A 16525-nucleotide genomic window follows, 5' to 3' on the forward strand; every position below is an offset into this window, starting at 1 on the left:
AGAGAGAGAGAGAGAGAGAGGATGACAGAGGAACACAGCTGGCTTTTCTCCACATTTAGAGCACTAGCTTGATCATCCTGAAAGCGCACAGACATTATGACTTACTGTGGACAATGCAAAATATAAGTGAGCTTTCAATCTACTGATCCAACAACGTGGCAAATTTAACCATCTCTCAAACATGGCACGCTTCCAACAGTGAGCAAAGAAGTAAAAGTTTATTTCAAGTTCATTACCAGGGCATTCTATCTTAACTTCATCAGTGTTGTTGATCTGGGGGCTGCAGAGAGGGTGCTTGAGCACTACAGGGCTAAGTTAAACGCAACTAATAACGTGATAGTCAAAATCACCTTCCCCACAGTTGCATGTTCTAGGTAATCTGCATTTTTCAGGCATGCCCTAAACCACCACAAAGTGCTCATCTCATTTTCTCTATTTGCTCCCATTTYCGATTTCACAAGGAAAACCTATGCAAGATGACTCCATTTCCTCCACAAAACAAGAATCACAAACATACTTGCATCATTTTCCTGAACAGAGTACAATCTACTGTAGCACAGAATACAATACATACTGAAATGTTAGTCTAGCAATATTCCTTCTGACAATGAGCAATATAAATGAGCCTTCGAAGAGACTTACTTGCATGTGAAGAGCTTGTTATCTCCATCAGTTTTGGAACAGAGTATCTTTCCTAGCTCACCTCTAGCGAGGGGAGGGAACTCTTGCCTCAGCTTCACGTAAGGACGATTTACATTCTGAAGCAYGAAATCTCTTAGGTAAGCATCAGCATGGGACATGCTCAGTTATCAAGTCTTCAGTTTTGGAGCATAGCTATGTGATGTTAGTTTTAACGATGCAAGACTTTTGCAAGGAACATTTAAAGAGAAAGTTACAAACTCTGCAACAGAGAACAATTTATTTGTCTTAGTTCCTAACTAATCTTGATTTTTGAGGCAGAAAAAGTATATTCCAAGTAGGTTAATGCTTCCTCTTCACTTGTTTCACTGCTTCTCGGTCTTCATTATCTTTCAATAATTACAGCATTTTACCCCTGAATGCTGCCGGTTCACTTCCAAAGCAAGTAACTCTGTTTGCAGCCACCACTGCAATTACGCAGTTCATCCAGACATTTCCATCACAGTTTACGGAGCTTCTCAGAGCTCCCCCTACTCAGGTAGGCATATAGCTCTCTCAACCAATATTTTTCACCTTGTAGAYCATCAGGGTTCTATAAAATAAAGATGATCCATACCATAAAACCTCTAAATCCTACATATGCACATTCCCTCATGTGCAAACACACAAGTCTTCAGGAGAGAATAAAAGTAATAAATAKTTGTCAAAACTTTTGGCTGATTTTTATTTTGTTGCCAAAATAAAACCCTGCAGCAAAACTGTACCAGATGGTCTGTGGATTTTTTTCTGTTCTTTTCCAAAACGTTTATCCTTCTTATTTTGGAAATATATATTTATATTTTTATATATAAATACATATATAGTATGTGTGTATGCGTGTATGTATGTATATGGAGAACAGTATTCACATTACTACTTTACTTCTGAAATGGAATTAGGTTAGAGCCAGTGTCATTGGTAGAGCACTCCATGCACAATCTGTGCTAGCTGCTRCTGTGTTTTCTTTAATAAGTGAGGGATAAAAACAAGAATTTAGAGAGAGGTACAGACAAAATATATTAAATATAACAAGATAGAGAAATGAGGATAAATGAAAACTGAACAATTAGGCATAGTGAGGCTATCACAGACAGAAGCTTCAGAGCGAGAAGGTCTACTCAGCCAGTCTCATAAAGAAAAAATTACCCATAGTAACAAGCTGGCAGGAGGAACAGGCTGCATGACTTAACCTGTCAAGGTTGTCTTCTCCACTCTTGTCTATTYCTGAACTTCCTTAGAAAGGAATTACCACTCCCCTGCTTCATCATGCTCAGTTAAATAAGTAGAAATTGGTACATCTTAAAACACCTTCAGATCTTTCTATTCAGACATGACTAACTCAAAGACTCACCAAGTTCTTATAGAGGCTCTAGCTATCTGACAAGTCAAGGCAGGCTGGAGGAACAGATGGACATAGTCTGACTAACTTTAGTCTAGCCAGCACAGATAACATAAGCACGGAAGAAATGGCAATGCTAATCAAGCTGCAGTAAGAGTTAATACAAAAAACAAAAAAATTCCCAGGAGGGCTATACCTTGATGACAAACCCATGCCACCTCACTTTCAGAGACATGTATCTGTGCTAATCAAATGGAAGTTAGTAGAGGTACACGTATCACGCTCCCATTATATCCTATCCATAGTGCCTCAAGAGGAACGCACAGACTCGCAGATATGCTTTGCAGGGCTGGACAAGCTGGACAAAGCTTCACTCACTGTTATGACCTGTGATGATGGCATGCAGAGTTGCCATAATTCTCCCTACTTGAAATTTCAAGAGCTGCATCTCAACTGAGGAGTGGAATTYCTTCAAACAATTTTAGTGCGAGTCATGAGTTGAACTGAAAAGCTAGGCTTGAGAAAGAAAGAAAGAAASAAACCTATTGGTTTATATACATTTTTATGACTGACAAAAAAAAAAAGCAGTGACTTAGTAGAAAGTCAGAAACTCTGAGGAAAGCCCAATACTCTTCCCTCCAACATAATTAAAAATGAGTTATTAGCTCTTACACTGCTCCAAAAAATAAATTATATTGTACATGTACAGACTCCTTTGCATAAACTACAATAAAAATATATMTGTAATGAAACAGACTACATAGCCTATAATACCACTTCATTCTGTCATTCAGACATTGCTTATTTCATAYGCATCACTAGTAACAAAGTCTGTAGTACCTAAAGATATAAACTGAGATATTTTCATGCACAGAGAACATCTCAGGCTTTTTTTCATTAAAAAAAAAAATCCATGGCTCATATTTTCAGTATTCTTCCTATGAAAAAAAACTGAAATTTAAGATTAGAAATTAGCATGGCTACCCAAGCACTTGATGTCAGATTCTTTTAACCTAATTTCAGCTTTCTAAATAGCAGGCATTTACATTCAAGTAATCATGTAGGCTCACTCTTCAGTCAGAAAGAGACAGCCGAATTACCTAATCTCTGGAGTGCCTCTCCTGTACATGCATCTTGTCATGCTGCAAATTATCTCTAAAGAGAACCTAACTCAAATAAAACATAATTGATAGACAGCTTAAGGTATGCAAAATTGATCCCTCTTTGGTGGAGTTAAGTTCTGTTTGGATAAATTAATTACGCTTTTGCAAATTTTCAAGAATCAATCTTTTGGAAATTCCTATACAACTGATAATTAGAGTAGAATTCAGTTTGAATTTTTGCCCAGGGGACAYAATAAATTTGCTAGACTTACTGTTCCTGTACTTATAAGACCTGGAAATGAAAGCATGGACTCAATATACATTTTACAACAGAAAAAGTAACAGGAGCAATGGGATCACTGCACACACAATTCAGGTAGAATTACAGTTTTGTTTCTTGTATTATTGAATAGTTTTGTTAGCCATAACGATTTTGTGATGACATTTGCTCACAAACTTAAGGATAAAGTCCTAATACTTAAAAATGCCCACATCCATTTTCATTACTTTTTTTTTTTAATTAAAAGAAACTATTTTAACGCAGTTCTTCACAAGCAATTTCCAAATGTTAACAATCTTTCTTCCAAATACTTGTATCATAATAAAAACTTTGTTTCCCCTCAAAAGGTTGTGCTACGTTCAGGTACCTTTCTTCTCATCTTCCCACAACAGTACAGCTATCTGCAGAACAAAGTATCGCTGAAGAGGATAAAACCCTAAGCAAGTTTCTCGACCTTTTCCTAGTAGTTCAAGAAGCCCGGTATCTCCATTGGTAGTGGAACAACTAACAGAAAACTGTTAGCTACAGTTCATCTAATACCTTGGACTTACAGATCTATTTCACTGAAGGAGAAAATAAGGAGGAAGAAAGGATGAGYCATATTCCAGGTGGACTCTATATTTTATGAAAATGAAGGACAACGCTGTGCTAGGTAACTCAAACAACAGTAATTCTGTATGAGAGGAGCAAGTAGTAGAACGAAAGGGCAGAGCTGCGATCCTTATCTGGACCACTTTCGGGAAGCAAAGGGATGCTTTGTACTTTAAACAAAGTTTATCGGTTACACTGACGACACCGAACTCTCACATGCCAGATGCGGACACATGCTTCCGTCAGCCACTGCAGCTTMAGGCCAAACCTATTGACATCCATGGGTATTTTAAGAATATAATGTGTCTGTTCACAGTTTTAAGACTAATATGTAACATTATTAACTTCGCTGCAAATCATCACTGTCATTAAAATTCTGTATTTACTGGAGTTTATGGGCAAGCAAAGGAGGACCGTTTAAAATTCATTACACATTACACTGCAGGTAACATGTATGTATTTGTAACCGGAAACAGCTTTGGCATCTGCTAAAGACACACAACTACACAACATAGTTAAAAAAAAATGTAAAATTTATACTGTTGATAACATGATATTAACTCCTCTGGAACAGTTCAGAATTCTGAAGACTGCTTTTGTTTGTGCTTTACATGGAAGAAAAGGTCAAAGCTGTCCCAAACTGTGCAGCAATTGCGCAGTACCAGAGTATACAATTAACCATATAGTTAAGGCGCAGATCTTTAGATTTCTCCCCCATAAACATGTATGAAGTTAAAATCAGTTTTACTGCACTCTGCAAAACTAGACTACAGAACAGCTTTACCAATCAAGTTGGTTGATCTCACGAAACTCAAAAGACTTAACAATTTAATAACTCCACGTTCCAGAAAATTCCAGGATTTTCTTCTTCAGTTAAGATACAGATGCTTTCAGAACACTCAAAACCTTTGTAGTTTACTTACCCTTCAGMAATAATTCTTTGCCAATTTCAGGAATTTTGTTTATTGATATTCTTCCTTCTGACCTCAGTATATGCTTTAGTGAATGTCTTCTCTGTGAAATCCTGAGGACCAGACAAACTTAATAAAACTGTACTCCCAAAAGTACTTTTTTCTGCTGCCTCTGACAAACTGACTGCTGGCTGCAATGCCGCATGGCACTCTCTCTCAGGAGGCAAAACAGTTTCTCACAGAAAGCTAAACTGACATTGATACAATCCTGACACTATAATCCTTCCAACAGCAATAAAATGTGTGTGTTTCAGGATCTTACCAAAAATGTTATTTGTGAAATCCACACCCAATCACAGTTAAGAGGCAGACTGTCAGTTGCTTGCACACCTATTTGGAAAAGTACWTGTCAGAAACCTGCCACATGCCAAGTGTGGAATCAACAGCATTTTCAGCTTGCTAATGCCATGAAAAGCATAGCTCTGACACTGACCCTCCAGGCATCCCAGCTTTAAAGTGAAAACAGTGATGTATTTCTTTCCATCTTCAATAATTTCTACTACTGTTACCCACTAATGGAAGAATCAGAAGAAAGATCACAAAAAGCATCAACATAAGGAAATGAAGGTTTATACAAGATAAATAWGTAGATATGAACTTAATGATTTTAAGTAGTTCATAATTACCAGAACATTTTCCATTCTACTCGTTCATAAAAAGGTACTCTGGATACCTCAAGCACCACACTGAGAACATCTATAACATACAGTAGACACAATCACCAAGAACACCTGTGTGATTTAAAAAGCCAAGTGACTTCTGGGAAACTGGATTTAGAAACATTGCTTAAGAGCTTTCACAAAAATTGCTCATCACTGTCAGCTGAAAAAAAACATACTACAAAAACAACCTTTGTACTTCACTATAATCCATTTCAGAGGTTCTTTCATGTGGAATGACTCCAARTCATTCCTCATGACTATCTTCCCTGAAACTCAGTCCCCTTACACGCATGAGGGCACCTCAGATATAGCACACCCTGTATCAAAATACAGGAAAAAGCATTTTAGCATTTTCCCCATCTCATATAAAGCCCCTTAACTAGCAGAAAAAACATTCTCATTTTCTCTGAGACATACCAACATGCACTTATGAGACTAGCACACAGTATTGTATGTGATATTTAATTCATTTTTCTCTCCAATATCAAATTCAGGAAAATGTTTTTAGCCTTGTACCCATTCCACTGACCAAGGCTGCACAGTAAGAACGATGAGAGAATAACAAGAAAATAATTGTTTTTCAGACAGATTTGCTCCCTTGTCCAGCCCACCACTCCGCCAGAGAAACAGCTGTGCCGGCACAAGGTTTGCAGTGAGAACAAGCAGTTGGTAACAACGGTCACGAAGCCTGGGCATTAACCAGCTCAAAAAGCTCTCTGCAGAGAACAAGTAGAACAGAAGAAAAGATATGGGCCAGACTGATAAGTATCTCCAGACACAACTAAAAATGGCTTAATTACTCTGAGAATTTTCATGCATGTACATTCTATGCATTAAATACTATAAAACATACATAATAGATAATTGCTATCCAGTCCCACAAGACTGTGGAAAGATATTTTTTATTGATTGTATCTTATAAGCCCTGAATGTTTCATTAGTTTTCAATTAAACTGTATAACGAGCACTMAATATCAGATTTTTTTCATGCATTTGAGTAGTACTTCATTCCATGTAAAAACAAAGTGCATGACAGATTTTTATTTTAAGTTAAGGAAAGAGGGGGAAAAATGAAAGAAAAGAGACATGATATGAGGATGAAGATCAGAGAGTCCTACAAACATCCAAGACTCATAGTAATCCAAGACATAATATTTAAAGAGAGAGCACCAGAAAAGACAAAGATAGTCAGAGAATTCTCCAAGCAAAGGAGGTCACTCCATCTGTACTCAAAATTTTAGTGGGTGGAGAGTGTTCTGATATTGTACATACAATAAACTGCACTACCAAAAGACACATACACATATATTCACGCACACATTTTTAGAAAGACCTCCTCTAAAATGGCACAAACTATTGCACAGTGTGCAACACATGCTATAGACCAAGACACAGCTAGATACCTTGAAAAGCCACAGTGGCTTTTATCATCACTTTACAAGAAGTTCAGCCTGATCATCAGAGCAAAATGAGAACATCGCATTGGCTCAGAGAAACTGTTCATAGAGGAGTGGGCAACATCAGATCACCTGTCATCTGCTCCACCACTCAAACATACGCAACAGAATGCAAGTCACTGGAAACTCAGGGATATAAATCAGCGAGCTTAACCCAGCCAAGCACATACTTGTACCACAACATCTAGAATACAGTATTTTCAAAAAGGTCTAAGGCAAATCATCACAACTAGATTATTCTCTGTGTTGAACTGAGTTACAGCTTTAAAGCTCCCTAAAAGAAGGGCCTCATAAAATAAGGTAGATAACCATCCCATTGTCTGGTTACACAGTCTTGGGATGTAGCAAATATAGATCAGCTATACTTCTGCATCACGTCTGGCTCTGATTTCCCTGAAATTAATCCATTATGTTGCCACTGCATCCTCTGGAATATAAGGCAAAATCAAAAGTGGACAGTTTGTTTCCATTTGGGTAAAGTAGCCTTGATATGAGTTATAGCTAAGCGAGAATCGAATTTCGATAAGGTTGGTAAGGGTTGGTTTGTGATGCTCTAGAAACAACTGTGCCTTGGAGAGCATGTCACAGCTCTGGGAGGTGGAACACAGGACGGGACGGGATCCGGATGGGGGGAAGAAAGAACTACTTTAAAGTAGTATTGCTGCTCAACACTTTGTATAGTAAAAAAATCACAGACAAAAGCACTAAGTAATAACATTTGCAGAAGAAAAGCAGAAAATGGGAGCAGCAAGTTCTTAAATCAGACCTACAAAATTCAGTAGAGGACCTCTACCCTTGTCCTTTCCATCAACTCTGGATACAAAGTATATAGGATAGCGAAAGTAGTGAAAATTATGTCAGTTAGTTTATTTACAATTGGATCAGTAGGGCAAAGCTCCTGATTACAAAAGGTAGAAAGCAGAGTAGAAACTGAAATGTGCCGTCTTCCATCAGAGAGACAGCAGCAGCTACGCTATCTTCCTGACTCAGATCTGACCTCGCACCCAGAAATACAGAGGCGGACTTCGCACACATTAACTAAGTCCAGGGCTGCTCAGACAGGGGTCATAACACAAAGTAGAGTTGCTTTAGATAATTTTATGAAAATCAATTATACTCCAGGGCATAAAATTTGCATTTTACTGCAGCAATCAGCAATTTAAAGTATGCAAGAGCAAATCTCAACAAGTTTGTCCTCCTCAGCAGTTAACATAATTCAGCAAATGGGCAGCTTCTAATGGCAAACCACTTATTTGCCTTTAAAACAGAAGTCTGGAATGTCTAACTTGTTTCATAATATGGAGATTTCTATAATGACTGAATGATGTTCTAAATGACCCCTCATGTGTGTGCGTATATATATGTGTGTGCGTGTGTGTGTGTGTATATATATATATATATATATATATATGCATATAAAATGCTGAGTATCAATTGCTGGGAGATCAAAATGAAAGATGATGATTAAATTGCACAGAAAACATGACTATTGTTCAGCTATACGAAGCTGAAGCAGAGATGACCTATATGGAGCACAACATGCCTCTACCGCAGAAACTTCACCCTGTGTCAGCTCCTCTCTCTCAGGATCTTGTTATACAATCTCCATTACAGTTCCCTTCAAGCCAGCTTCCAACATTAGCTTATGGACTTGATTCTAATTTTCAAAGTAATCGATGGATTGCATCCTAGTTATATGACAGACCACATGTCAATCAATGAAATACTTGGGCTTCTAGGACATTGCAGGTCATGCTGGGCAGGAGAATTAGGTTTTCTAGATTTGAGGGGATAGACCTGCGGAACAAACTTAAAGGGATATTGGGCAAACTTGGCATCTGAGTAACAGTAGAAGTGCTAAGCCATCCCCTACAACACAGGGGCAAACAAACCACCTTCCTTGTCTCTGCTCAGGGCATGTGACCACCAACACAAAGGCGACAGCAAGGTGACGATGACTGTCCCGCAGCTGCAGCAGCAATCTCTTCTCGCTCCGTTCCCTGGCCACCAGCCCACCACCCCAGCCCAGCCAGTACGGGGACACCTGGGAGTGCTGGCCTCTTGTCTTCTGCTCTGCAAAATAAATGCCATTTCACTTACATTTCTGACAAGTCTGAGGCAGTCTCCAGCGAGCAATGCATAGCTAACTTGGCAGTTTTGTCAAGCGATCAACCTTCCCTGTTCATCCACAAGATAATTTAGTCAAAGCTCTTTTGGGCAATCAGCCTTTTATTCTATTCTGCATATTGAACCCCACCTCTCTGTCCTACAGAGAATGAAGATCAAGAGACAATTTAAAAAATTCCAAGCATTTTTAATAACATCAAATATTTTGAAAAATTAGGCTCCCAGCACTGTCCCAACCTATACCTCTGCTGCTCAGACATAAACTAAACTGCTGGAAAGAAAACAGTCATCTTTCCCAGTCCAAACATAAGATGTACTACAAAAACTAAATCCCTATCGCGCAGCCTATCAGCAAGAATGCTACCTCCTTAATTCCAGTAATTTTTTTTTTTATTGGTACAGAAGTGACAGTGTAGGACTCTGGAAACAATGTTTAAAATAAGAGCACACACTCAGAGCAAATAGGCAATATCCTCAACAGGCGTGCAGAGGACAGGAGAAGGAAGCACCACGTAACAGCATATAAGAAGCCACCGTATTTGAAAACTCAACAGAAACTTACCACATGTACATTATAAAATCTGTATTTTTCCTGGTCATGTAGGTTTTTGTATTTAAAGCAAAAACATATTGAATGTACCTTCAAATATTTGACTTTTTACAAAAACACTAGTAATTTTTGTGTAGCATCCTGTTCCTTTGCTTGCCTAAGAAGGAGAAATTGTTTGCTTAGCATTTGCTACAGCAGCCACTGTGAAAGAGGCATAGTTCTCCATGAGTGACAAAATCCAAGAATCCTGAAAGCAAGCTTCCAAAGGGGCTCAACCATAAGAAAACACAGAACTAAGGGCAGCCGTCAATACTAGTCATTGCTAAGGGATCACCTGGCATCATTTAAACAAACGTGTGTTGAAAATTAGTAACCAAGAAAAAGGTTTTACTAAATCAAACTGCAAAAAATACTGAAATTTTCTGATCTATCAAAAAGAAAGTCAGCTTAATACAGTAAGAAATACAAAATTTACATATGAAGGACCTGGTACAAAGGTTACTGAAGACAGGAAATATTCCTAACACATAATTCCAATAGACTTTAGATCATGTCTTAAAATTTTCTCCCTAGTCCACGTCACTTAGCAAAGCACTCTATAACCTTGAACCAATGAGTTAAAGAAAAAAGACCTCTGATCAAATAAAACTTACTCCCACAGATTGGTGATGATGGCCATTTTTCTATAACATAAATCAGTCTGCATATTAAATTCTTTGTTACATCACAGTCGAGAATAAATGTAAACTTAAGTTTTTTCTTGGACAGGAAGAGAAAACTTACCAAATTCAGCTTTTCTCTGTGTGGCACTGGATGTCCCCCATTCTGTAACACGCACTTAAGAAGAAAGCAATGATCATTAAATATAATTTTCTTCAAGATTTTTGTTCTTCTTTAGCTAGTGACATTTAGCATGTTTGGCTGCATTTTCTAGCCAATGAAGCTGCAGTGTATCTTAATCCCCATTTTACATGGGGCTTCATAGCATATGCCAAGTTTAAGCTTTACACTGAAGAGCATGAGAGCATGCAATCACACTTTTTTGCAGCAGCAGCAGCAAGAAAGGAAGTATCACTATATGCATTAAGGAAGCGAAACAYTGAAGAAAACTGCAAGTGAAAATGGAACAAAACAAGCACAAATCAATTTTATATATGTGAGAGACGTACCACAAACACAGGATAAGAAACCCAGTAACTGATTTGAATTCCTTTAGAAAAGTGCAGAGATGAAATAAAAGATACAATTTCAGCACATCAAAGACTCTTACTGGTGACCAAAGCTTGAAAGGGGTACTCAGCAAATCAAAAGCAGCATGCATTTTCAGGTATAATTAGATAGAATTTTGTGTGCAATTGTTTAGCCTTCTAACACAGGTGTTCTAAGCACACACAAAAAAAAAAAAAAACAGTAGCTACACAAGACCGGACTGTGTGCGTATGCACATGCATTTTTAGTTTTTTTGCAACATACAGACCCACCCACATGCACTTACAGGAGTTGCTTTTAATTCACTTAGACATATCAGAAAGATACTTCCCAGAGCTTTTTCCAAATAACTGAAATACCAGAGAATCCACAAAAAGATCCATTTTTTCTATATTTAGCTAAGTTGTTTCCTGGCCGCCCAGCAGCTGGCACTGAGATCCCCTTGGTGCCAGACAGCTGCAGCCTCACCAGTTCTGTCTTAATCAAGTTAGAAGATATGAGAGACATGCTTAGTAAAAGAAACATTTATGTAGAAATATGAACTCTTTTACCACAGCAAGCATTTTTATAAATGAATTAAACCTGACAAAATTACATGCTACTAAAAAAAAAACCTCTAGAAATTTGGAGCACTCATGAAACCTCACTAAAATAAAGTTCTTACTCTGCAGGTCTCAGGGAAATCCTTGCTTTCGGGTTGTATGAACCCTAATGAAGAAAGTATATACCATCACCTACCCAAGTGTCATACACAACCAATCAAGTCACAAAGCACTTCTCCACTCTCGTTTTTCACATACCACACTCTTATCTTCCTCTTATCTGCAGCAAGAGTCCACTTATCTATGCACCTGTATTGTTAAAAAAGTTATTTGAGAGTTTAGCAGTGCTATCAGTGCTTTGCTAATCACAGGCTACACAAACAGAAGAGAAAAAGATGACCACGCTGTTAAGATCCCTTTCAAGATCTGCACTTCCAATGATAATAATTTCTGTGTATCCTAGTTATATTTATTGCAAAGGGGAATAACTCAGATCAAAGTACCTCACAATTTTGTTTATGAAACAAATATTGATGTATCTAGCACTCATGGGACACCTCTAAAACCAAAGTTACACAGTAAAGTTTACAGAGAGGGAAAACGGAGATGCCAAGCTTGATGAAATAGAACATCTTCTTCGTCACAACAACCGAAGGGAAGAAGATACAGAAGATACAGCAGACGATGCATACAAGTACAAGCAACAGTACTCACACTATTTTCAACAAGTCAGTAGCACATAATTCCCTGGAAGAGAGAGTCCAGTGACGTTAGGGACAGCAGCGTACTTCTGTTAGTTTCCCCCCAACCAGTTCTGAGCCTCTGCGTGGACTCCCTGGCTGCTTCCCAGACCCTCTTGCACAACTTCCTCCTACAGCTTTAAGGCAACATGGAGAATGCTGAATGAAGACGCACGTGCTACAGAGGTTAGGCAAAAATACCCCGCTACGACTACGGGAACAGTGCTATTTAACTATATTACTGCTAGCAGAGTTCCACCTAAAACTAAACAAMCTAAAATATATTTGGACATATATTTTTGTCACTTCTTTAATTGCATTATTTAATTCATTATATGACTAATTCTATCTTGTCTCCGGACTTTGCCAAAACACCTACATATAAGAATTAAGCGCTTTATAAAGGGATTTTTTTTTTGAATGATTCATGCATCTTCCTTAGAAGTATTTTCAGACATACTCAGTGAGCTTTATTTCAAGTCTTATAAGCAGCTTAAACTTTTTCTAGTAAGTCACTCTATATTAAAAAACAAGGAATTGGGGAAAAGACAGAAGTAAAAACATGCTGCTATCATATCAGAACTTCTTTTACCAGTCTCCCCTCGTTTGAAAATAGCTTATTACAACTCACTAATGCAATCTATTGCTACAAAAGGACCCTGTAGGTACTAAAACAGATTGTAATCCCGAGAGAAAGGTCTCAAGACTAGTCAGAAAAACGTGGGCTGAAGGAAAGCCATGTGATAATGTGAACGTAAGCAAAGCAATTCATTGGCAAAAACCAAGGGTGGCAGCTGACCAAAGTCAGTTAGCGACACCAACCTGATTAGCGTCTCATTTCCACAAACAAAAGTCACAGAAAGATAGATAACTTCCCACAGGACACATGAACGTTGCACTTCAGTTAACAGGGTCCCAGATCACTGTGGAGCTGAGATCCTTATAAAAGCAAAGCTTTTCTGTTTTTCTAAACACTATTCAGACCCCACTTTCCTTCTTACTCTGTGTATCCAACCTAACGCGCTGGCATTATTTCAAAGACACAAGAGATGCCAAACGCACATTTCTCATCCCTGCCGATCCATAAAGTAGGGCTCACGTGTTTATCATAGGATCACACAATAATTCTTTGTGCTTCTTTTTCTAAACGGAAGATGTCAAAATCTATTATAAGCAGTGGCAGCAGGTAGGATCTGCTTAGCAGAAAAAGCTGATTTCATTCTCAAGCAAGCACTGGAGCTATCTGGGAAGCCTAAATTATTATACCTCAACTAATGTATTCTCATGCAAACGGTTGGCAAATTCTATTGCAGAATAGCCTCACCTCAGTATCCCTTGAGATCCCAAATAAAGCAGAACACAGAAGAAAGAAAAAAAGGCATTCAAAAGTAAGACCATGTTGTGACAAATTAAGGTTGGAGTGAAAAGGTCAGAGGGAAATTAGAATCTACCAGAACCATAAGCAAAGCTCAAGAGACTGTGCAAGGAGCATTTCATCAACAAAGCCCCTCTTCCACCCACTATTATAGACCAGTTACAGACAGACTTATGTTACTATGATAAGCCACACAGTTGAAGGAGCGTACTGTTACTCAGACACTTTAACCCCTCTCCACTCACATTGTGCAATCCAAAGAAGTCTTCAAATGAGGTTCTTACTAGTAAGCTGCTAACATAAAAACTTTATTGGAGAAGATGCAGAACAGTAACTCCAATAGCCAATCCCCCATATGGACTATAGCAGCACTACTTGATCACACAGAGAGATTGCACATACAGTTCAGGCAGCCCTGCATGCAATCACGCAGTGCCAGCATGAATGGTATGTATTTTGATAAGGCCACAAATTAAAACTGTGAAACTGTGCACTCAAATCAGAGTTTACCTTATCTGGAACCAAAGTACCACCTCTAACAAAAGAGTCCCTCCACAAGACCCAAAATCAATTGCCACAGAAAGCTCTGGAGAGCCATTTTCTCTCCTCTAGCCAGTGCTAAACAACTGTGAGACTCTCCATCTTCAGAGCAGGAGCCTCCCATCTCCACCATATCACGTTATTAACACTGCCCAAGCGGGCTAGTCTCCTGGACTCTGCACAGGATGTGGAAGGAGGCACCAAGAAGCAAAGGAATAATACCACAGAGCTCAGATTCCCCTCTACAGAGCCACAGACCCATGAAATCTGGCAGGGGACACAGAAGGCTGGGGGGGAAGAGCACACTTGTCAGTACAGGTAGTCAAAGCAATATATCTTTATACACACCCTGAAGATATAAAACAGCACTTAATTACTGTGAARGTAAATTAAAAAATAGAAGGTAGTCAGTTCAAATAGAAATAGAGCTTAACAAGCGTATATTAATAGACATATTATTGGATATTAACCAGTTTTAAAATAAAGGGATTCAGCTAACTTCCAGCAGCAGAACTCGTGTGACAGTCTGAATAGCAGTGCTGACAAGACCACAGCTTGTCAGCTACTGACCGACGGGCACTGGGAGCTGAATATCTTGATAGGAGTTGTTCACACACATCATACAGGCACTCTGATATCCAAATGACAGGCAGTCTGAGCTGGCCTTCCTTTAGTAACCATGGCAATAGCTTCCAGAAGTCACACTTACCAACCTATGGCCAAAGCCAGCTAACAGAGAAAGTACTCCGCCAAGTCTCCACTTCAACCTGCTGAGATAGGTGGAAACCACCTATTTGCATTACTGTCTTATGTATTAACTCTACGTTCAGTAACCTGAGGTTAAACACTGCTTTTTACAAAATGAAGCCAACGCCTTGCATAGCCTTTAGGCACAGAGCCTCAAATTAATTCTGTGATAACAGACATGCTGGGAAAAGAAATTATGTTTCACCATTCCAAAATGGCCACACTAGAACTTGATATAATGGATATTAGGCCTATATAAGCCACTTAATAACAGAAAATGAAATCTAAATATCCTTTGAAAGTTGAATATAAAAAAGAAAAAAAGCCACCCTACCAACTGGAAACTGAAGCACAGAACTGAACAGGGTGCCAAGCCCTGAAGTGGACCTTGGCACCATGACAATTCAACATCACYCTCAGCAAAGCCTCCTTTTCTTCCTCCTCAAGCCTAGGCCTGCGAAGAGCAGGCTCCCTTCAGGGACTGCTGTGCATCCCACAGTACCACAAAGCTTCTGCCAAGTTTGACTGCGTGGGTGAGGAACTCGGGTACTTACTGACTTGTCCTTATTGCCTGGAATCACCCATGATTCACAAAGGCCAAGTCAGATTCATCCGCTGTGCACACGAGACGACTTTTCTTTTCCTGAAGGTTACAGTGCTAAACACAACCAAGGCAGGAAAAAACAACGTTTTTCCAGAAACCCTCTGCTCTCTAAATTTAAGCCTCCTTCCTCTGATCACCACAAGCATTCATTGCATTTAACTAATTTATACCTGAAAGTCACAGCGAAACACCACGGCAGGCCGAACACCGACACTATCTGCTAATTAAGAAAACTACTCTCACCACCCCAAATCCCCTCCCACTTACGTGATCCTCTCTGTAATCGGAATAAATCAGCCCCTAAAAAACAAGCAGCTATGCCTAGCAGCAGCAGTTGTGAAAGCAGCCCAGCCATAGCGGGCCCGGCTGTCAGGGGAGATTCAGCTGGGCACACACACCTCTCGGGATTACATAAGCCGGGAAAGGCAGACAGCCCCCCGCGGGCAGGGCTGCTCCGCCGGGTTTCCTACCGCCGCTTCCTTCGGGCAAAGGAGCGCTCCAAGCGCTTGGCCGCCCCGGGCCGGGCGCCGCCGCCTCGCAGAGCCACGCTCGGCGCTGCCGGCGGCCGGGGCGATGCCCGGGGCAGCCCGGCTCCCTCTGCCCCGTCCACCTGCCTCCGGCCGGGCCGGGCCGGGCCGGGCCGGGCCGGGCCGAGCCGTGCCGTGCGGGCCCGGCGGCGGCGGCGGCGCTCACTCACCGTCGGAGCTGACGGTGTCGTAGGGGTCGGCGGCGGCGGCGGGCGCCGCGGCCGGCTCCCGGTAGTCCACCCAGCTGAGCCCCTCCACGCCGTCGTAGTCGGCACGGGGCTTGTCCTCCACCGGCACCACCGTGAAGTGCGGCATGGCTGGCGGCGCGGCGAGGGCGGCCCGCGGGACCGCGGCGAGGCAGGCGGGATGCGGCGCGGAGCCGGCGGCGCATTCCTGCCCCGTGCGGTCACTTCCTCTCAGGAAACCGCGCTCCTCAACTCCACCCATTCCCCTCCGAGCGGCGCGGCGCGGCGCGGCGCGGCC

General features: G+C 40.4%; 1 protein-coding gene across 3 annotated transcripts in view; it reads right to left on the bottom strand.

Moving 5' to 3' along the window:
- Positions 1-16518, bottom strand: part of SLC12A4 (solute carrier family 12 member 4) — a 49060-nt gene extending 32542 nt beyond the window's left edge. For 2 of the 3 annotated variants that reach the window (XM_085301065.1, XM_085301064.1), the window contains exons 1-2: positions 16213-16518; positions 10542-10595 (exon numbers count right to left, since the gene is read on the bottom strand). In XM_085301065.1, coding sequence (XP_085157191.1) covers positions 10542-10595; positions 16213-16489 — 331 coding nt within the window. In that variant the 5' untranslated portion in view covers positions 16490-16518. The remainder of the gene's footprint in view (positions 1-10541; positions 10596-16212) is intronic. The other variant, XM_085301066.1, reaches the window with a different exon arrangement.
- Between the last annotated feature and the right edge of the window lie 7 nt (positions 16519-16525).

The sequence above is a fragment of the Rhea americana genome, unplaced genomic scaffold (genome assembly GCF_003343005.1).
Source record: "Rhea americana isolate MKP2758 unplaced genomic scaffold, rheAme1 scaffold_172, whole genome shotgun sequence".
Taxonomy (NCBI): domain Eukaryota; kingdom Metazoa; phylum Chordata; class Aves; order Rheiformes; family Rheidae; genus Rhea; species Rhea americana.